Consider the following 22,641-nt stretch of genomic DNA (forward strand, 5'->3'; position numbering starts at 1 on the left):
TCTACTTTCTGTCTCTAGGAATTTGGCTCCTCTAGATACCTCATATGCGTGGAATCCTACAGGATTTGTCCTTTCATGACTGGTTTCTTTCACTCAGCATCATGTCCTCAGGGTCCATTCATGTTGCACCATGTTTCAGAATTTTCTTCCTAAAGCCCGAATCCTATTTGATTAGACGTATAGAGCACATGTTGTTTATCCATTGTTCTGTCCATGGACGCTTGGGTTGCTTCCACCTTTTGGCTATTATGAATAATGCTGCTATGAACATAGGTGTACAAACATCTGCTTGAGTCTCTGCAGATATTTGAGTCTTCCGGGTATATATCCAGAAGTAGAATTGCTGGATTATGTGCTAATTTTTAAAAAATTTTTTGAAGACCATATTGTCTTCCATAGTGGCCGCACCATTTTACATCCCATCAGCACAGTACACAAGGGTCCAGTTTCTCTGCATCCAACATTTATTTTCTTGTAGTTTTTGTTTTTTTTAAGATTTTATTTATTTGTCAGAGAGGGAGAGAGAGAGAGAGCACAAGCAGGGGGAGTGGCAGGCAGAGGGAGAAGCAGGCTCCCCACTGAGCAAGGAGCCCAACACAGGATTGGATCCCAGGACTCTGGGATCATAACCTGAGCCGAAGGCAGACACCTAACCAACTGAGTCACCCAGGCATCCTGGGGTTTTCTTGTTTTACTTTTTTTGTTTTTTAATAATAGCCATTCTAATGGGTAGGACGTGGTATCTCAGTATGATTTTGATTTGCATTTCCCTGGTGACTAACATTGTTGATCATCTTTTCATGGACTTGTTGGCCATTTCTGTATCTTTTTTGGAAGAGTATCTGTTCCAGTCTTTTGCCTATTTTTGAATTGGGTTGTTTTTTGTTGCTGTTCTTGAGTTGTAGGAGTTATTTATATATTCTGGATAATAACCCCTTATCAGATACATGATCTGCAAATATTTTTTCCCTTCTCCCATCAAATTTCTCCCAAAGTTGAGTTTGCACTCTATCAATGGATCCTTTGATGCACAGAAGCTTGTCATTGTGATGTAGCCCAATTTCTTTGTCAGTTTCTTTTGTTCTCTCTGCTTTCGGTGTCCTATCCAAGAAATCATTGCCACATTTAATATCATGAAGTTTTACCTCTATGTTTTCTTCTAAGAATTTTATAGTTTTAGGTCTTACATTTAGGCCTTTGATCCATTTCAAGTTAATTTGGATACAGTGTAAGATGAAGGCCCAACTTCATGTCTGACATTATAATATTCAGCAGGGTAGGTCCACCGTAATTTGGTAGTTTTGTGGTTGCAGTTTTACAATATATTCTCTTATTGGTGCTTTTATTTCTGGAGGACTGATTCCTAGAAGCAGGATCGCTAACACAAATCATTGTTCATCTTCTCCCTTTGGAGGGAGCCAGGAAAGTTGGGATTCAGGCATACACCTTGGTTAATAAATGCAGTAAAGAGTGAGGTAAAAATTGCCAGGGACTTCAGTACTTTAAAAGCATTTTCGTCTGTCCAGACATGTGAGTGTTGAAAATTAAGGAAAATGGAAAAAAGGAGGGTTTTAAAACCGATGGCAGACTAAAGCATCCCAGACTTGCTTTATTTCATCTGTGCTAGTAAAAGAAGGCTGATATTTTTACCTCATGGGTCAAAAAGAAAGGTGAGAGCTGGTCTGGCCAGGTGGCCAGCATGGAGGCCACGTGCCGGTCTGTCGTCAAGCGGCAGCGCTAGCTAAAGAACTCGGCATGATCATGTTACTGAGCTCGTCACCTTGCCGGCCGTGGTTATAAACGCGGGGGTGTGGGGGACACACGTGGTAGCCCCCTGGTGGGCCTGCCCACACTGTCCCTTCTCTCCCATAATTCTGTCTGATGTCTCTTCTTACGGATTTTCAGCTCGGAAAGTACGATTAGTGATATCATAGCGGCGGCTTCCATACGTGAACTCTTTCGTCACAGAATGTGAGTTTAGGTATTTATAGAAAGTTTCAAGATCTGCAAATAAAGATGAACCCCTTCTCTGTTTATTGTTTAGACTTCCTGGGAATGAAGATGGTCGGGGAGCTGCTGCGGATGTCGGGCGCCTTCTTCATGCGGCGTACCTTCGGTGGCAACAAACTCTACTGGGCGGTGTTCTCTGAATACGTGAAAACCATGTTGCGGGTAAAGGCAGAGAATTTCCGAGTACTTTCAGGCTGCATTCCTTTTTGCTTGGGCTTGAGCTCGCCCTAGGATCGGACTTAAATTCTTCACTCCCGAATGGCCCGCTCACCTTATTGTCCCCGAGAAGGAATGCGCATGACCTCCTCGGTCTGTTGGCCCCATGCGGCCCTCTCGCCTGGGTGCGCTGTGCGTGGCGTTTGCTCAGGAGGCCGGGGCGGGGTGCGGGGGCAGCTTGGGGAAAGGAATCAAAAGAAGCATTTCTCACTTTGAGAGTAGGCAATGGGTTTTGTGTTTTGTTTTGTTTGTGTTTTCTCTTTAAAGAATGGTTATGCTCCTGTTGAATTTTTCCTCGAAGGGACAAGAAGTCGCTCTGCCAAGACATTGACTCCGAAATTTGGTAGGTCCTTTAGAGATTGAAAGAAGAATACAAACCCAGAAGGTGTGGTGTCATCGTAGCTGCTAAATACAGCTTGACACTTTTTTTTTTTTGCAAGATATTTTTTCTTTATAAGTGTAACTGTTTCTTTAAGTTGTAACTGTTTATATTTACGGGCTTAGGATATAATGTACACTTCAGTATCTTCCTGTTTATGTATCCTTGTTAGCTCCACGTTTTGTTTTTTTTTTTAAAGATTTTATTTTATTTATTTGACAGAGAGAGAGACAGCTAGAGAGGGAACACAAGCAGGGGGAGTGGGAGAGGGAGAAGCAGGCTCCCGGCCGAGCAGAGAGCCCGATGCGGGGCTCGATCCCAGGACCCCGGGATCATGACCCGAGCCGAAGGCAGACGCCCAACGACTGAGCCACCCAGGCGCCCCTCCACGTTTCACTTCATACAGAAAACCATTTCTCTCTGTTGACAGGTCTTCTGAATATTGTGATGGAACCATTTTTTAAAAGAGAAGTTTTTGATACCTACCTTGTTCCAATTAGCATCAGTTACGATAAGATATTGGAAGAAACACTTTACGTGTATGAGCTTCTAGGGGTTCCTAAGCCGAAAGAGTCTACAACTGTACGTAAAGGATAACCAACTTGATTTTACTTGAATTTAGAGAAAATGCTGGTTTATACACCAACTCCTTTCTGAACTTACTCTTCTTTGTTTCATTTCCTCTGTTATTAGGGATTGTTGAAAGCCAGGAAGGTTCTCTCTGAAAATTTTGGAACTATCCATGTATACTTTGGAGACCCTGTGTCACTTCGATCTCTGGCGGCTGGGAGGATGAGTCGGAGCCCATATAACTTGGTTCCAAGGTGCAAGGCCTGTGTTTTCATAACTGACATAGAAATAAGGATGAAAATCTGGAGGTGTGGTTGTGATTCTTGAGTTGACCCCTTCTAGGACTGAAATTTGGTTATCTGAGACCACGTATCAGGGGAAGCAGAAAGCTTCAGTTAAGGAATTACGTTTGCAGGGCACCTGGCTGGCTCAGTCGATGTAGCGTTCGACTCTTGATCTCAGGATTATGAGTTTGAGCCCCACGCTGGGTGTGGAGATTACTTAAAAGTTAAAAAAAAAAAAAAAACTTTAAGAGAAGAATTATGTTTGCCAAAGAAAACGGTTAGCTGCAGGGTATATATGTCACATACACAAAATCAGACAGTGCTGCTCATTCTTCTCAGGGGAACCAGTACTCTACTACCTGTACTATACTCCACCGCCTAGTACCCTACCCACTCTGTGTGGGGGAGAGTTGCTGAGCACTATTGGTAGGGCAGCCAAAGTCTGTGGTAAGTATTATTTTTGATCCTAGAAGGGATTATATGATAACAATGAATGGGAGTGAGTCCCTATCCTCAGGGTTACAGTTTTGTTTTGTTTTGTTTTTTAAGATTTTATTTATTTATTTATTTATTTGAGAAAGAGAGAAAGTGGGAGGGTGGGGGAGGGAAGGAAAGGAAGAGGGACAAGCAGACTCTGTGCTGAGCACAGAGCCCGACTCGGGGCTCCATCCCACGACCCTGAGATCATGACCTGAGCCAAAACCAGGTCAGATGCTTAACCCACTGGGCCACCCAGGCGCCCCCAGAAGGTTGTAGTTTTATGGGCACAGAAATGTATTAGGTTCTTTCAGGATGCAGGTGCAGATACACACTTGGGTTTTCTTAATTTGGAGAAATACACCTGGGGAAGTACGGGAGACAAACCATCTGCTCAGCCAGGCTTCCCGAGATTACAACATCCTTCATAATTTATTGCGCCAGTGGGCCCACGGCTGCCTGTGTGCGTCACTAGCAGCTTCATTAGCTCTCAAGCAGACGTTAGCTTTTTGCTGCCACAGGCTTTCCCTCTCTAGATCTCAGATCGGGTTGGCCAGTTGTTCTCTCATCGGCCCTAGCTTTCACGTGAAGCCACCTTACCTTGTGGCTGCTTTGGGTCCTGTGCATGTCCCTGCGTCATCCTGCTCCGTGCAGCCTCCTGACACCATCTGACTCCCAGTCTGCTGATCCATGCCTGAAGAGTCTGTCAGGTGAGGATCGTGGCAGTACTTGGCAGGTGACCTTGAGCTTCTCAGAAGGGCAGTGTGGCCGCCAGGCAGACTGGATAGCCTGTCCAGCGCAGACATGAGCAGTTACCGTGTGACCTGGTACGCATGTTCTGGGAGACAGGTGTTCAAAGCACAGTGGATTCTGAGAGGACCGAGTAGTTCCGTCTACTGGGGGAGGCCTCTGTTTTCACAGAGGAAGTGATAGATCTATTTATAAAGCAGCAGAAGTTTTTTTTGCCTGGAACCAGGAAGAATAGGACTCTGTCCCCTTGGACAGGCTACGCTATAGTAAAGTAAAGGTCTATTCTTGCACTGTGACCTGAGAGAATTCGGTTGGCAGAAAGTACGAGAAGCCTTCTCAAGGGTCTGTCTTCTCCCACCCCCCACCCCTCCATTCACATTAGTGTAGGTAGCAGAGCTGTAATTTGTTCTTCTCTGTTCTTCCTTGTAGGTATATTCCTCAGAAACAGTCAGAGGACATGCATGCCTTTGTCACTGAAGTTGCCTATAAAATGCAGCTTCTGCAGATTCAAAACCTGGTTCTGAGCCCCTGGGCCCTAACAGTTGCTGTTCTGCTTCAGAACCGGCCATCCATGGACTTCGATGCTCTGGTGGAGAAGACTTTATGGCTCAAAGGCTTAACCCAGGCCTTCGGGGGCTTTCTCACTTGGCCCGGTACGTATGTGGGACGTACATGATGAGAGTGCTTGCTTTTTATTTCTTACTCTGGAAGAATTCTAGCCTAAGCATGAAAAACCCTATGCAGGACACGGAGCAAAGCTTTGCTCAGAGAGAAAGAAAACTTTGTTTCTGTCACTCTGGGACATTGTACAGCATGGTGATTACTCGAGAATAGTTGTTTACGCGTCACTTCTTCTTGTGAGACTCTGAGTATCTGGAGAATGAGAACACGGTCTCCTTGGCATCCAGCAGAGTGGAGAGTAAATGAATATTCTTGTCCTCCACGTATTCCTTCCTCCATACCACCTCTTTATTTTCATTTTTTCAAAATTTTTTTTGTCGAAATACAGTTGGCATAGCATGTTCTATTTGTTTCTGGTGTGCAGCGTTAATTCGACAGTTCTGTACACGCCTCAGTGCTCACCATGATCAGGGTAGTACACCCACCTCCTTTTATAGGGGTGTACTTTTATAAGTACACCTTATAGGGGCACCTGGGTGGCTCAGTCATTAAGCGTCTGCCTTCGGCTCAGGTCATGATCCCAGGGTCCTGGGATCAAGCCCCCCATCGGGCTCCCTGCTCAGTGGGGAGTCTCCTCCCTCTCCCACTCCCCCTGCTTGTGTTCCCTCTCGCTGTGTCTCTCTCTCTCTCTCAAATAAATAAATAAAATCTTCAAAAAAATAAATAAACGACCTTATATTCGCAATCCATTTGCCTCACTGCATCGTAAGGACTAAAGGGCTGGTCTTGTAGAATTTTATACGATTCTCTAAAAATAACAACTTTGTAAAAACCTCATTAGAGTTGTAAATACTATGCTGGGAGTTTGGGATGTTATATGACAAGTGTTAGCTTTAGTCGTTTTCAATGTCTTTGAGTTAAAATTGCAGAGACCACCGTTGGAAATGGAATCCATTTATACTCAGCTACCTGCTGTTCACTCATTAAACCTCCTGAGTCTAGTCGATGCTGGTAACTGCCAGGGATGCAGAGATGAACAGGCTGCAGCCCCTGTGCTGGAGGTTCTCCTGGCTTGTGGGAGGGGGGATGTCCAGTGAAGTAAACACAGAGAGCTATGGATAGGGGCACCTGGGTGGCTCAGTGGGTTGTCGGTTAAGTGTCTGCCTTCAGCTCAGGTCATGATCAGTGGGGAGTCTGCTTGTCCCTCTCCCTCTGCCGCTCCCCCTACTCATGCTTTCTCTCTCTCTCTTTTTAAGATTTTATTTATTTGAGAGAGAGCGAGAACAAGCAGAGGGGAGGGGTAGAGGGGGAGAGAGAGAGAATCAGACTCCCCGCTGAGCAGGGAGCCCGACATGGGGCTTAATCCCAGGACCCTGAGATCATGACCTGAGCCGAAGGCAGACGCTTAACCGACTGAGCCACCTAGGCGCCCCCCCCACCCCCACTCTCTCTCAAATAAATAAATACAATCTTTAAAAAAAAAAAAAAAGAGCTATGGACAGACTGCAGAGGGTTGCTGAGAGTTCTGTGTAGGGAAGGGCCCCTGTTCTGGGAAGGACTTTTGATGTCAGGTTCCATCTTGATGGAAAACTAAGAGCCGTTCAGGAAGATGAGTGGGCGAGGGATTGCTAATGTAGAAGCAGATTTTAAGCAGGGGAGCATGACTGAAAACAGCTGTAGAAAACAGCCCATGTCAGTCTTAAAGGTGGGCCACTGTCAGGGGGTGGAGGGGAAGACCAGAGGTAGGGAGACAGGCCGGAAGGCTGCTGGGCCTCAGTGAGAAGGGCAGGAGCCTCCACCGAGGCCGTGACAGAGCCGGGGAGGAGCTACGAGGCGTTTAGGCAGAACTGCTAGCAGAAGGGGCCATCGAATAGGACGGTGGTCATCAAGAGGGAAATGAAGATGACTCAGACACGTGTCCCAGTATTTTCACGGTCTCGTGGGAGGCGAAGGACATGTTGAGTGTGATTCAGGTGGAAAACCCTGAGAAAAGAATAGGTAAAGTGCTAACTCATGTTGGCCCCCAAGAGCATGTGAGAACACAGGCATCTCTTTCCAAGCGGTTTACTTTTTCGAGGTGGGATAAATAGGTGACCAGTCCACGGCTAAGAGTCCCTGTTCAGCAACTAAAATAACTCGTTATCATGTTGGTATCTAAGTAACAGAATCGTGGAGATGATCCAGTACATTTCCTAATTTCAGTTCCTTTTTTCTTCTTTACTTGGCTCATCCCATACTCCCAAGCGTTCTCATAGCTAGAGCTCTTTATGAGGCCTGTATCATCATGCAATAGCATGATCTATTATGTATATAGCAGTATCATAGGTTACATCATTACCTCGAGCAAGCTGACACAAGGCGTGTGAGTCCGGGAGGATGTGATGGAGTCCAGAAGGAAAACCACACCCCTCAGTCGCCCCCTCCCTGAAGCATCAGCAGACCTTGTTGCCCAGCTGGAGCGGCACGCCTGGTTACGTAGCCCGGCAGCCAGCTCTTTGGCCCAGGGTAACAGTAAAATGATCTCCCTTCCCAAGAAAGGTAACTATCACCATCTCTTCGTTATGCTTCTGTACTAGTAACTCCTTGGCTATCTCCAGGCCAGTGCAGGGTCAGTGCAGTGAGTTTCCAGGATCCTGGGCCCAATCGTTTAGTTTTCTCTGATGTGGGAGAACCAGAAAATCTCCTCAGCATCCCTCTGTGCTCAGGGAAGCCTGGTGCTAGGGGAGCGCCTCTTGAGTTGCCCTTTGGTTCACCAGCAAAGTTGCAAAGCAGTATTCTTGCAGTCTTGGAATTAATTGTGCTAAGCAAGGAGAGTGTGTGTGTGTAAGTGAATGAAGCATGTGTTAACCATGAGCCTTCTTGTCTTACATTGTTAAATTCACATGGATATGATTTTCTTGTCCTGCAACTTGCTCTGACAATTCTTCGGATACACTTGGTTCCTGAGGAAGTATTGGTTTCCAGAGCAGGAACTGATATGTATTTCAGAATGGCTGACACATTGGGGGTAGATAAAAAAGTGTATTAAATGTCTTTAGAGAGAGAGTTTATAGTACTTTATAAAAGTCTCTTTCACAGCGGCGCCTGGCAGGCTCAGTTGGAAGAGCATGTGACTCTAGATCTCAGGGTCATCAGTTTGAGCCCCACATTGGGCACGGAGATTACCTAAAAACAAACAAACAAAACCCAGAACAAGATGTATCTTTCGCATAGGGTATCATTCCTTCAGTTGGTAGAGCCCAGAGCTAGAACCTGGCACTTGAAAGTGAGTCTGCCCAGTCACTAGCATTGCTGGGCACCAGGCCTAGGACACCCAGCGGAGACCCGTACCATTTCTGTGCTGCCCGCTGAGTGAGTTGTCTCTGTGTGTAGATAATGAACCCGCTGAAGAAGTTATCCAGTCCAACATTCTCCTGCATTCCAACATCGCCAGCCTCGTCAAAGACCAGGTGGTTCTAAATATGGACTCCGGAGACTCTGAAGTGGTCAATGGACTTATTTTCCAGCATATCACCCTCCTCATGTGCTCAGCTTATAAGAACCAGTTGCTCAACATTTTCGTCCGCCCTTCCTTGGTAGCTATGGCACTACAGATGACCCCCGGGTTCCGGAAAGGTAACTTTCGGGAAGGTGGTCTTGAACTTTGGAAGAGACCCGGACATTCAGTTCCGTATAGGGAGCAACACTTGAAGCCTTATAATGCTCAGCCACATGTGTGCACCCCAGACAGCAGCAAAGAAAGGGGCCTGTACACTCTGAAGAAGTTAGGTTGGTGCCCCCGATACATGGCCTTCTGCTTCAAATTTGGGAATGGAAAGGGACCTAAGAAATTACCCTAAAGCTCTCCTTTTATAAATAAGGGAAGTAAGGCCTGGCAAGTTACGTAATTCCCTAAACAGGGGTCTGGGCCTAGAGCACAGCTCTCCATCTCCTGGCCTGAGGCCCTTTCTCCCTCGTCTGACAGCACCAGGCGGGGCGGGTAAACAGTCCAGCAGTGCAGGAGTGCCTTCTAGAGCCACAGTCAGTCGTGTTCTAGTGGCAGTGAGGAGCGGAACAATGAACAACACCGTTTTGTTCCCAGGAACCTGTCGTCAAGGTCAGGGGTGTTCTACCCGGGCTCTGCTGGAGTTACTAGAGGGTGACCCCCACCCCCAAAGGTGCTGATTCAACTGGTCCAGAGTGTGGGCCGGACACTGATGCTCTTGTTTTTGTTTTTCAAAGCTCCATAGGTAATTCTAAGGAAAAGTCAGACTTAGACCTTTAGCCTTGGAAGGAACCTTACGTCTGTGTCCATGTCCTCATTTGTGAATGAGGAAACGGGCCTGGAGAAGTCAGTTTAGTTCAAGACACCGAACACTCAAATCTTGGTCTTAGTCTGAGGTTTCTTACATCAGAGTTTATTCACAACTAAGGGGTGCGTGCGTGGTCTTCTAGAGTGTTGGGACCGCCCTGAAATTGGAGGCAACACTTCATGTCCTCACATCTGTGTATCTTCTAATGAGAAAGTTCGTAGCATGTGTCAGAAAAATGAAGAAACCTCTGTAGTTAATGGGCAAGGAAGACCTATGTGTCTGGAGAATGAGACAGTATTTTCTGTTGTGTGCTGGTGTATCCTAGTGCTAAAGATACGGTAAAGACAACAAGAAGTAGGACTAGAGAAGGGATTGAAGTAATTCATTCCTTTCCTTCTCTACTAGGGAGCCCTGGGCAGGGGAACATGAAGCACCCTAGCTTTTAAGAAATGTAGCCTCTCGCTCATCAGCACACTGACTGGGTAGAGGCCCACTTGTGATTCAGATTCAACTGTTGGCACTGCTAAACTATAAAATTTGGAATGCCAAGTAGCTTCCTTTGGGGGCCTGAATTCTCATCCCTGGCATTGAATAATATGCCTTTGGAGTTAAGTGCATTTTGGAGAGTCGTGGACTTCTTGGTACTTCCTGAAAGTTTAAAAACCAGCATTGTAATTGGATGTAATTAATTTATTTCCAGAGGATGTCTACAGTTGCTTTCACTTCCTGCTCAGTGTTTTTTCAGATGAGTTCATCTTCCTTCCGGGAAATGCACTAAAGGTAAATCTTTACAGCCAAAGAGCACAAGTGTGTTCACAGTGTGAGTTCTGGATGTGGTAGGCTTGGATTCACGCCTGTGACTTCCCTTTCTCCAAGGCTACACGCAGCAGAAATAATGAGACTCTTGGACACTCACAGTTCTATGAGCTCTATTTTGATTCTTGGTCAAGTTTAATCAATAAGGTAGGGATTATTTGGCAAGAAGAGAGTCATTCTTTAAACCTTGAGTGCAGCCATTGTAAATAAATCAACACTGTTTTGTTAAAAATTTACCAACCGGTACACATTTTCCTGTTAACAAGTTGTTGGAATGTGTCAGACCTTTTGCTTTGAGATTAGAGAGCAATGGTCTTGCCTGATGGCATAGACAGCTTGTGAGGGATAGAGCCCCCAGAGCTGGACCGCCGGTTAGCTGGGGCGGGGGGTGTACCAGGATAGACAGAAGGTGGTCAGGTTTCTGTACGCTGTGCCAAGGAGCCCAGGTTTTACTCCGTTGAGAATGAGGTCAGCAGTTTTCTGAGCATAAGCATAATTCCACATATTTTTAGGACCTGCTATACGCACTTCCTATTTAAATTTAAGGAATGTGGCTGTGCAAAGTGAGAAAATCCGCCACCCGGGTCATGATTTCTAAGGCTCATGAGTCTTTTGTGTGTTTGCTGTGTTTGGGGTTCAACATTTTGAGGATTGGAACACATGCTTCTCTGGCTGCTAACAACCAGAACCTTCTGGAAGGATTGTGGAATTAGCTGGTGTTCTCTCGTTCTGAGGGCACATGGCTGCGTTTACTGAGACCAGCAGCGTACCCATTAACCTAAATTAGCGGATGCTCCCTGTCTTCTCCCCTCCCTTCCCAGGACTTTGAAGAAGGCTGTTACCTGCTTTGTAAAAATGAGACAATACAAGTGACGACAAGGGACATCCTAGTTACAGAGAAAGGAAATACCGTGGTAGAATTTTTAATAGGTCTCTTTAAACCTTTTGTGGAATGTTATCAGGTATGTAACTCTTTTGCAAGTTCTCCTTCATCCTCCCGTATCCAGTATAACTAAGACCTCCCACCCTGTGCTTGCTTCTGGTCCGAAGGGCAAGTGTCTTCCCCAGGTGAATGGTGCAACTAGAGAGATTGCTCAATAGGATGAAAGATTCACCTCTCAGGTGGAGACCTTGCTCCCCTAGAGGGGTCCCTTACAGACCCGAGAGGGTAACAGCTTCAGGATGCCCAGAACCACACTTAGACCCGAGCGCCGTCATGCTGTACCTTACGGCTCTTCTCATAGCTCGGCGTTTGATACATTGCGGGCACTTGGTGAATGCAAGATTGGAATGATATGTCGTGTCAGTGATATGTATCACTAAAGGCTAATGGAAGGGGAAGAAAAGGTTCAAGTGCAAGTATCCGAGTTTGTCAGAGCTCTAAGAAGTGGTTAAACAGAGGGGACAGTAAAGATGCCCGGCAGGAATGGTGCCAGGATTCAAAGGGACAGGGGAGTCTGCAGTGGAACCCCTCAGAGGGGCCGTACATATTTGCCAGAAGAGGACTCTGGCTCTGGCTCTGAGCGTGGGTTAGCGGCCCCCCGGGACCGACATCCTGGCAGGGGGTGCTCTGACCGATGACAGAGTCCCTGTGCCAAGTCCAGCACTGAGTGGGTATCTGAGAAATGCTCCTTCTGCCCATAAGCACCTTTCTGTGGTACAAGTCATCAAGCATCTGGGGGCCTAACAAACTCTTAGGTGTTTTTAGGGAGAAAGCAGTTACACAAAATCTGGCCCCTCTCTTCCTAAGCAGCGTAAGATCTGTTAAGCTGATGGTAATTCACTCAACTTGCAACCCGTTCAAGTGAGAAAATGTATTTTAATAAATGTCGATACTATTTCAGACTGTTTTTTTCTGATTATAAGCAGTGATACAAGGTCCAGAGGGACCTCCTAAGAATTCTGTAGCTTTTCTGTACAAACCTTGGAGAGTCTTTATTCTGCTCTGACATCATGTAGCTTTCTGTCAAGGGGGGGCCAGGTCACATCAGTCGCTGCTGCAGTGTATTTGGCTGCCTTTTTCTCTTTCTGTTCCCCTCACCCTTTCTGTTAAAATCAGATAATTTGCAAATACCTCTTGAATGAAGAAGAAGACTACTTCACTGAGAAACAGTACTTGGCTGGAGTTCGAAAATTCACCAGTCAGCTTCTTGATCAAGGTTAGTCATACCTCTGTGTGTGGTGACTTTTTTGTAGTTGGGAACAAAAAGGAGTCTCTGACTCTTTCTCCCTGTGTCGTAGGTACCTCGCAGTGTTACGATGTCTTGTCTGGCGACATACAGAAAAATGCCTTAGCAGCTTTTGTGAGGCTAGGTGTGGTAGAGAAGAAGAAAGTGTAAGTACTGTGCACGGGGCTGGAAGGGCAGTGACCGCTAAGGGTCGCTGAGCACCGAATGCAGACAAAGTCCCCGAAACAGGATATCGTGCTTCACTCATCCATCTCCTGATGTGTTATGTCAGCAGGAGTTACTGTGCAAATTTTATGTAGTTACGAATGAAAATGGTATTGAAGCAAAGAAAGAAAGAATTTTAGGCTAGCATTTTGGCCTTGACCTAATATTGAAATGTATAGGTGAATTATAAGAAAGATTTTTGGGGAGTGTAATAGAGTGTGTGTGTGTGTGAGTGTGTGTGTACACTTATATATACACACAAACATATGCGTATGATACATAAAGACACACATAAGTGTATGTGCAGATAGCTGTTTCCTCTTCTGAATGAGTGAATGTAAGAGTGACCAGGCTTCATGGGGAGAGTCTTGTAGTATGTCTCTCATGTCATCAGAAGGATGAAGCATGAAGCCAGCAAGTAGGGCAGGAGCAACGGGCTTGTCAACTACTTAAAGACTTGGCCTTGACGAACACTATCGAGAAGTAGTCTTGGAGCACCTGGCTGGCTCAGGTGGTAGAACCTGCAACTCGAGATTGCAAATAAACAAACAAACAAACAAACAAACAAACTTGAAAAGAAAAGTAGTCTTGGGACGCCTGGGTGGCTCCGTCGGTGAAGCGTCTGCCTTCAGCTCAGGTCATGATACCAGAGTCCTGGGATCAAGTCCCGCTTCGGGCTCCCTGCTCAGTGGGGAGTCTGCTTCTCCCTCTGCCTCTGCCACTCCCCCTGCTTGTGCTCTCTCTCTTTCTGTCTCCCTCTTTCTGTCAAATAAATAAAATCTTTTAAAAAAAGAAAAGAAAAGTAGTCTTACTGTATAAATAATGAACATTGACTTCCCCTACCCAAGTTTATGTAATAAGAACTTTTTGCTTTTTTTCCTAGAAATAGTGACAGTGCATTTAATGTGAACGAACCTGCCATGACAAAATTAGAAGAAATGCTTGGTAAGTACAGTTTAGTGACATGTGATGGGTTTTTACATTGTATTTATCACCATACAGTAAAACAAGAAAGTATACTGTGGCACCAAATACTTTATCAAAATGAACAACAGAGTTTTAATATAAACAGAACTATTTATATATCTAGGTTTTTCTCAAGGAAAGTAAGGAGAAAGTGCAGAGAAAACACAACAAGCAGAACATGGTCGGTCTTCTACAAGATAATTACCAGCGTCTAGCATAACTAATTAGGGTCTGAGATCTGGACCCTTCACATCCAGTCTTGGTGGACATGGAGAAAATACCTCTTATCTGAGTCCTCGGATTTATTCTCTTCCTCTCTACTGTTGGATCCCTGGCAAAGGGTTGGGATCAGTGTTCACAGCATATACTTTCTGAACTCAGAATTGGGGGTAATAGCATTCCTTGGGAGAATAATCCAACCCTTACTCTTCTCCAGACGCCATCAGCTTATGAACAGATAGTCCAGTCCAGAAAGGCAGGTCATTTGTTTGCAGTATGAAGAGAGAGTCAAGAGTGTGGATATAGGGAAAGAGATCTAAGAGGGCAGAGGAAGTAGCAAATATTTCTCTTAGGAATGATGGGGTAGTTTTAGAAGGGGAGGGGGTCAGTGTTTGAAAAAAAAAAAAAGTTATCTGCTGATGATACTGAACAAGCACTACATTGTTGAGTGGATATTCTTGTAAGTAGTATTCTCATACCTAACCCTAATTCAGCACATTTGTCAAACCTGCATGGAAGAGCTTCAGGTAGGTATCTGGTGGGATGAGGGGAAACCATATGGTAAAGGAGAATGGTTGAGGAAAAAGGGTAGAAGGCAAAAGAATGGTTGACATCAGTAGGGAAGGTGGAATACTAGTTTCTTGTTGAAGAAAATATGAAGGTTGAAATCCCAGTCTTCTGTCTGAAATCTCAGAATATGTACCGTTGAAACTCGATTTTGAGTTTGGTAAGAGGGCATATAGCTGAAACAACCCCTAAAGCCCTCATTCTGTGAGTATGATGGGATTGATTGCTTCATCAATTTGCGGGTGGCAAATATAACATGGGTACGAACGTACTAGAACATACTGGACTGGAAGTCCCGAAAGCAGACTGGGTTCTGATCCTGGCTCTGCCCTGGGCTATAAGGGGTGCAGGGGGTGGGGGCCGCTGCTGCTTCCCCTGCAGAGGGGCAGGTGTACCCATCAGTGCTCTGCCAGCCTGTGAAACCACACAAGGCTTAAACAACTGTATGAGGAAATGACTCAAGGTCATTTCATGGGCTGTCTTTTTTTTTCTTAGGTTGTAAGACACCAGTAGGAAAGCCAGCGACTGCAAAACTTTAATATTGCCAAACAGTTACAGGAAATTTGGTCACATAATTGCTGTCATCCAAGAACTCTTACTCCAACAAACAGGGCCATGAAGGAAGAGAGCCACCTGCTCGTGCTTCGTACGACAGGAGAGCCGTGGGCTCGGCAGAGAGGAGGAGGTGACCAGTGTACGTAGTCAGTGTAACCCTCTCCACCACAACAGTTACAAAGGCTTTCGTGTCCAACTGTGTGTGTGTTAAAATAAAACGGTCTTTTGGAAACATGTTTGGAAAAACAAAGCCCAGTCCTATTTCTTTCTTCTTTTTTTTTTTTAAGATTTTATTTATTTATCTGACAGAGAGAGACAGCGAGAGAGGGAACACAAGCAGGGGGAGTGGGAGAGGGAGAAGCAGGCTTCCCGCTGAGCAGGGAGCCCGATGCGGGGCTCGATCCCAGGACCCTGGGACCATGACCTGAGCCGAAGGCAGACGCTTAACGACTGAGCCACCCAGGTGCCCCAGCCCAGTCCTACTTCACTAACACTTTTCAACTGACTATCACATGTATTAAACTTTTATGCCGATTCGTGAGTGACAGTGGGACGTGGACACTGAAGGCGTGGCTGTCACAAGCAACCCGCCGTGAGCACACACCTCCGTTTCTCGTGGCTGTCCTTTCATCCGGTGGCCTCAAACGAGTAAAAGTTTGGCAGAGTTGTGTAATAACTTAGCTAGCTTATATAAAAGTTTGCCACCCAAGGGCCTGATCACTACAAGTGCTTTAGAGAAAGTACGTGCAACAAAGAGAAGTGATAGGCTTAAGGAAAGAAAATGGGCCTAAGAATTCGGGAGAAGAGGGGGTGTCTGGCTGGCTCAGTCAGTAGAGCGTGTGACTCTTGATCCCGCTGTCTTGAGTTCAAGCCCCACGTTGGGTGTAGAGATTACTTTAGATAAACTGTCGGGGCACCTGGGTGGCTCAGTCAGTTAAGCATCTGCCTTCGGCTCAGGTCATGATCCCAGGGTCCTGGAATCGAGTCCTGCGTTGGGCTCCCCACTCAGCAAACATTCTGCTTGTCCTTCTCCTCTGCCCTTCCCCCCCCTGCTTGTGCTTGCTCACTCTCTCAAATAAATAGTCTTTTAAAAAATGCAAATAAACCTTAAAAAATTTTCAGAAGAAAAATTTGAAATGGGTGAACACCAAAAATTGTGACAGCCACCTCTGGAAGTGATACATAAGTCGGGCATTAAGATGAGTAGGTGCCAGCCCTCCAAGCGTGAGAGTAGGGGTCAGGGGCCAAGGTGTGCAGAGAGAATAGAGATCACAATGTCCTGGGGCTGGTTCTGGAGTACCTGAAAGACCAGCATGGCTGAAGCAAGAGTCATGGCAATGAAATTAAAAAGAAAGGCAGGGGTAGTAGTCTGCTTGGGCCGCCATAACGAAATACCAGACAGGGGTGGCTTACACAGCAGAAGTTTCTTTCCTCATGGTTCCGGAGGCTACAAGTCCCCAGATCAAGGTGCCAACAGGGTAGGGTTCATTCTCAGGCCTCTCTCTGGGCTTGTAGGAGGCTGCCATCTTGCTGTGAGCTCCCACAGTGGCCCTGCCTCATTACTCCACTTTCCCCAGAGGCTCCATCTCCACAGTGAGGCTGGGGGAGGGTGGTTAGGGCTACAAGATGAGAATTTGGGGGGCCACAAGTCAGTCCATAGCAACAGGGTCAACACAGATGGGGGCTTAGGGACTCTTCGGAAAACATTCGGACTGGAATATAAGTGCCGCGGAAAATGTTGGGAGGTTTCGGCGTGTGATGCCAGGACGTGCTGTGTCCAGAGTGGTGGAATGTGCGCTGGTTTTGCAGAGGCCAGGCTCTTTCTGCTGTTCACGCAGATCATGGAGAGCCACGGCGCTAGTCCGTGCACCGGGGCCAGAGGGACTCCCGTGCGGCTCCGCTTGTTTGGGAAGCCGCAGATTCACGTGTGTTGGTACGAAGAGTGGAGGAGTCCCTGGCAAAGGAGTTCGCGGCATGCCAGCCACACAGGCAGGGGCACTAAGCTGCCGCCGCCCAGGGAGAGCGTGTGAGCCCAGGGCAGCTGCGAGCCTGGGCCCCGGGCCAGGCCTTGCTGAGTAGGTGTGCCTTCGACAGAATCGCCGTACACCCAATTTCGCTTATTTGGTTTTCTCCGCGACATTCACGCTATGCATATAAAGGTTGAAGGCGGGGTAAGATGACTTGTTTACATTGAATACACTTCAAATCTGGGGGCAAAGCCTAGAGTTCTGGGTGCCCGTGCGTGTCAGCTTCTCTCCTGGCCAGCTCTGACATCAGAGCCAGCCAAGTAGAGGGGCAGGAAGGCGGGGTGCAGCCAAAACCGAATGAAGCCGTGGAACAGAGGCTGCTGTAAGAAATGGGCCCCTGTCTCTTCAAACCCTCTCAAGTAACTCGAGGAAACCTAACGTCTTAGAAGATAGCATGCTTCCCATGCTAATGCACTTTCAAAGCACGTATCCTGTGCCCTACCCCATGCCTGTTCCCCATCCTGTACCCCCGCACATGCCCCTGCACACAGCCAGTTATAAACCACACGGCTGTCCCTCCGCCCCTGCACTCCCGCCTATCTAGGAATTCTGAAGCCGCCACGGCCTTGAAGTAAGTAAAAAGGCCCATAGCAGGTGGCTTTCCAGGAAAGTCTCCTATCCAAACACAGGATAATGTAGCAGCTAAAAATGCAAGGCCTGGGGCCCAGCTGGGTTTGAAATCCAGCTCTGCCCTGTGTTCTTGTGTGATTTATTTATACTCAAAGCCTCAGGCTCCTTATCCATACAACAAGGATGATGATAATCCCTCTTGGGCTGTGAGAAATAGGAATGCCGACGGGCGCGTGCCTGGCTCAGTCCGTAGAGCAGGCGACTCTTGATCTCGGGGTCCTGAGTTCAAGCCCCATGTTGGGCATAAAGCTTACGTAGAAAAGAAAAAAAAAAAGAAATAGGAATGTCGGTAAAATATTTGAAACTGTCTTGGGCAATAAGCGTAATCCGTTACTGCTACGACTGACAGGGACAAACCCTAGTTGGCTTCTCAGAGAAGACGAGATTGGGTGCTTTCCAGTGGGTTCCTGTGGCCTTAGGTGCTTGTGTCCTTGACCTACAACCTTGAGAGCCTGACTCCGCCCAGCTGCTCCGCCCAACAGCATTATGCTGCCATGCATAACTCAGTACCTCACCCAGACACCTGCCATATCCCAAGTATGGCTAAGCCATGGTAGAAATCACAACTTTTCCCTACATCTCTATTTCCACTAACAGAATGGGAACATTCAATTTGGGGTAGAAAATAGATATTGATGCCTTGTTTGACTTTGTTCATAGCTTCACTCATTTTCCTAAATTAAAATTACCAACTCTGACAGAAAGTACAAATCTCCCATCGATAGATTCAAGTGTCATTTTTTTCTAGAACCCACTCTGGGCCTGCTACACAGCTGTCAACCGGGGATTTGCCATCACTGTCCTCTTGGCAATTCCCTTCACTTTTCTGTGTTGGATTCCCCTCCTTGGGTCCCATTTCTTCCTTTTTGATTGTTTATCAATTCTAGTGAAGTCTGGTCTTCCACTGTAAGAGGGATTAATGCTTTAGACCTCACCTGTGTAAAAATGTCTTCTTTCCACCCATAGTTGCCTGATGATTTAGCTGGGTGAATTCTAAGTTAGAAATAATTTTCCCTGAGAATTTTGAAAAGCATCTCTCCATTGTCTTCTAGTTTCTAAAGTTATTCTTCTCAAGTCAAAAGAGCGTTCTGATTCCTGAACACAACCTATTTATAGGCCTTCTCAGAAAGTCTTTAGGATCTCTTTTCTATAGTTTCTGAAATTTCGGGTGATGTGTTTGTTGTCAGTGTTTTATGTTTTGTTTTCTGTGGCTTCAACAAATGTATGATCTTAGAGTTGATGAGGTCAGAAGTCTGAAAGGAATCTCATTGGGCTAAAATCAAGGTGTCAGCTTGATCAGGAGGCTCGAGTGGGAGAATCTGTTTCTTTGCCCTTCCCAGCTCCTAGACTCTGCCCTCCTTCCTTGGCTCGGGTCTCCTTCAAATCCAGCAATGTTGGCTGGAGTCCTCATTCTGGATCTTCCTGGTTTTCTGTCTTTCTCTTCCACTTTTTTTTTTTTTAAGTAAGATATAACTGACATAACATTATATTAGTTTCAGGTGTACAACATAATGATTTGATATCGGTATATATTGCAAAATGATCACCACAATAAGTCTAGTTAATCTGTCACCATACAGTTACCAAAAATTTTTTTCTTGTGATGAGAACTTTCAAGATCTAATTTGTCTACTTTAAAATATGCAATGCAGGGGCACCTGGGTGGCTCAGTCATTAAACGTCTGCCTTCAGCTCGGGTCATGATCCCGGGGTCCTGGGATCCAGCCCCGCATCAGGCTCCCTGCTCGGTGGGAAGCCTGCTTCTCCCTCTCCCACTCCCCCTGCTTGTGTTCCCTCTCTCGCTGTGTCTCTCTCTCTGTCCAAATAAATGAGTAAAATCTTTTAAAAAAATAAATAAATAAAATAAAATAAAATAAAATAAAATATGCAATGCAGTATTAACCATAGTTACCATGCTGTGTATTACATCTTCATGACATTCATTTTGTAACTGGAAATGTACACCTTTTGGCTGCTTTCAGCCATTTCGCCCATTGCCAAGCCCTCTCCAGACAACCACCAATCTCTTCTCTAGATCCATTGAACTTGGTTTTTTGTTGGGTTTTTTTGGTTGGGGGGGGGGGTTGTTTTCTTCAATTCCACATATTAATGAGATCATGGAGTATTTATCTTTTTCTGTCTGCCTTATTTCATTTAGCGTAACACCCTCAAGTTCTATCCATGCTGTTGCAAATGGCAAGGTTTCCTTTTTTTTAATGGCTTATGTGTGTGTGTATGTACCACAACTTTTTTATCCATTCATGAATGGACACTTAGGTTGCTTCCATGTCTTGGCCATTGTAAATTATGCTGCAGTGAACATGGGGGTCCAGATGTCTTTTCAAGTTACTGTTTTCATTTCCTTCAGATAAATCCCCGTAAGTGGAATTACTGGGTCGTAGGGTAGCTCTATTTTTAATATTGTGAGGAGCCTCCATACTGTCTTCCACAGTGTCTGCACCAATTCCACTCTCACCAACAGTGCACAAGGGTCCCTTTTCCCCACATCCTCGCCAACACTTGTTATTTCTTGGATTTTGAGAGCAGCCATTTTAATAGGTGTGAGGTGATCTCTCACTGTGGTTTTTAACTTGCTTTTCCCTGATGATGAGTGATGGTGAGCATCTTTTCATGTACTTGTTGGCCATCTGGATGTCCTCTTTGGAAAAATGTCTGTTCCGATCCTTTGCTCATTTTTTAATTGGATTGTTTTTTTTGCTATTGAGTTGTGTGGGTTCTTCATATATTTTGGATAGTATCCCCTTATCAGATACATGACTTGCAAATATTTTCTCCTGTTCAGTAGGTTGCCTTTTCATTTTGTTGGTTTATTGTCTATGTTTTTAAATCCTTTATTCTGGGGGTGCCTGGGTGGCTCAATCGGTTAAGCATCTGACTCTTGATTTTGGCTCAGGTCATGATCTCAGGGCCATGAGATCGAGCCCCACATCAGGCTCTGTGCTCAGTGAAGAGTCTGCTTGAGATTCTCTCTCTCCCTCTGTCCCCATCCTCCCCCTCCCCACTTGCTCTCTCTCTCTCTCTCTAATAAATAAATAAAATCTTTAAATCCTTTATTCTGAGCCTTCAGTGGACCTTTTTAATAGATGTGTGTTCTTCAGTTCTTCAGGAATGTTCTTGTATTATTTCTTTTATAATTAGCTCCCTTCTGTTTTCTCGACTCTTTATTGCTAAAATTCATATTATTTTATTTTAGGACCTCCTGGCTTCTAATTTTCTAACCCCCTGTCTTTGTCTCATGGACACGATATCTTCTTACTCTCTCAGATAACATTTATGGTTTTGTGGACATTTGCTTTGTCTCTTGCAGTTCTATCCCTGCCAGTGTTTTGCTTTGTTTTTGCCTTTCATGTCTGAGATTTTCCCCAGATATCCAGTGACCTTTGCCTACCCATTCACACTTAGCAGTGAGACACCACGGAGCTAATGGGCAGCTCTCTCCACGGGGGCGGGCTTCCCAGAGTGGGCTGCACAGGTAGGTACTAGGACAGAAGCCTGGCGGTTTTGTTGAGAGATCCAAAACGTCAGTAGATTTTGGTCTTCTCTTCGGCCAGGCAGTTTCTCCGGAGAGGAATCATTCCATGTCCTGTAAGTCGCTGCCAGCAGGCGGGGGGTGGGGGTTGCTGAGGGTCTCATCCAGCAAATATGCTTTCACAACACCTAGACCCAACTGTGCTCAGTGAATCTAAGACTAGAGTCACTTTAGTTTAACCTCTTCAGAGAGAACATCTCTCCTCTAGAGGCAGAGGAGCAGCTCCCCGGAGGGGCGAGGTGGGCAGGCTCTCTGGGGCTCTGATGCTCTCTCACAAACTCCCAAGAGCAGACCTCGTCCTCATGTCCCTGCCTCTCCCCCACGTCCAGGTCATGAGCCTTGCTCGGGTTCTCTGGCACACGTCGGTCAGCTTCCTCTCTGGCAAGTTAAGGGTTTGGATCTCCTAAGTCAGTGAAGTCAACCACTCATTTGTCCCCTTTCAGCTCACAAGTATCCAGCCTGCACTGCTTCTGTCAGATTTCTCTCAATCGCCTACACTGAGAAAACAAATGGTTAGTAACTGAAAGCATGCACGTTACCTCTTTGTGAAAGAATGGGCCTTCTGAATGTTTTGTTTTTCACTTTTGTTGTGACTTTTAACAGGTAACCTTCTGTAAAACCAGTTTGCCTGGGGGGGGAAAGGTTTTGCCTGATTGTCCTATCAGAGACCGCACCAGCATGGTTGGAACCAGTCTAAAAGGCCACTGGGGGCCCCCAAGGCCCGGCTTATACTGATCTACAAACAGCTATTGAACAGGCATGTCCCTGAGACCAAACTGTGCTTCCGTGGCAGGTTGGTTCAGGAGGCTCGAATTAGCATCTTCTGCATTGTCTGGAACAAAACCAGATGGAGAACAGCTCCTGGGAGTCAGGAAATGAGAAACCTATTAGAAGTTATTGACCATGAAATAAGAGGAAGCGGAGAGGAAAGATCCCAATCATCTCAAGGGGAAAAATGGATTGTGGAGTCCATAAAGTGCTGCTTCTGTGTCGTCTCTGAGGGTTTGAAACATGCTTTCTTTGGAAACGGGGCCACTGACTACAGAGAACAAAAAGGAAACAACCCCACAAATCACTAACACATGAAAATGAACTTTCCTTAGAAAGTGTGAGCCTGCCTCAGCTGTGCTAGCTGGGAATGAAAAATGAGTTTTCTGACTTTCAGTTTGACAAAGATGCAAAGCGATTTGTCCAGCTTTCTGGTCCCAGAGATAGAATGACTCATCAGTTCCTTTTTTCATTTTTAAAAATTTTTATTTTAATTTAAATTCAACTAGCCAACATATAGTACCTCATTGGCTTCAGGCAATTAGTGTTCA

At 45.9% G+C, this 22,641-nt stretch overlaps 1 protein-coding gene across 4 annotated transcripts in view; it reads left to right on the plus strand.

Moving 5' to 3' along the window:
• The window catches only part of GNPAT (glyceronephosphate O-acyltransferase), a 33,657-nt gene extending 18,292 nt beyond the window's left edge, over positions 1 to 15,365 (plus strand). For all 4 annotated transcript variants that reach the window (XM_036069083.2, XM_036069079.2, XM_036069082.2 and 1 more), the window contains 12 exons: positions 2,045 to 2,172; positions 2,494 to 2,569; positions 3,036 to 3,187; positions 3,299 to 3,429; positions 5,116 to 5,339; positions 8,680 to 8,922; positions 10,300 to 10,379; positions 11,237 to 11,377; positions 12,475 to 12,574; positions 12,657 to 12,750; positions 13,692 to 13,753; positions 15,056 to 15,365. In XM_036069083.2, the coding sequence (XP_035924976.1) occupies positions 2,045 to 2,172; positions 2,494 to 2,569; positions 3,036 to 3,187; positions 3,299 to 3,429; positions 5,116 to 5,339; positions 8,680 to 8,922; positions 10,300 to 10,379; positions 11,237 to 11,377; positions 12,475 to 12,574; positions 12,657 to 12,750; positions 13,692 to 13,753; positions 15,056 to 15,099 (1,475 nt within the window). In that variant the 3' untranslated portion in view covers positions 15,100 to 15,365. The remainder of the gene's footprint in view (positions 1 to 2,044; positions 2,173 to 2,493; positions 2,570 to 3,035; positions 3,188 to 3,298; positions 3,430 to 5,115; positions 5,340 to 8,679; positions 8,923 to 10,299; positions 10,380 to 11,236; positions 11,378 to 12,474; positions 12,575 to 12,656; positions 12,751 to 13,691; positions 13,754 to 15,055) is intronic.
• Positions 15,366 to 22,641: the final 7,276 nt, after the last annotated feature.

This window comes from Halichoerus grypus, chromosome 7 (assembly GCF_964656455.1).
Source record: "Halichoerus grypus chromosome 7, mHalGry1.hap1.1, whole genome shotgun sequence".
Lineage (NCBI taxonomy): Eukaryota > Metazoa > Chordata > Mammalia > Carnivora > Phocidae > Halichoerus > Halichoerus grypus.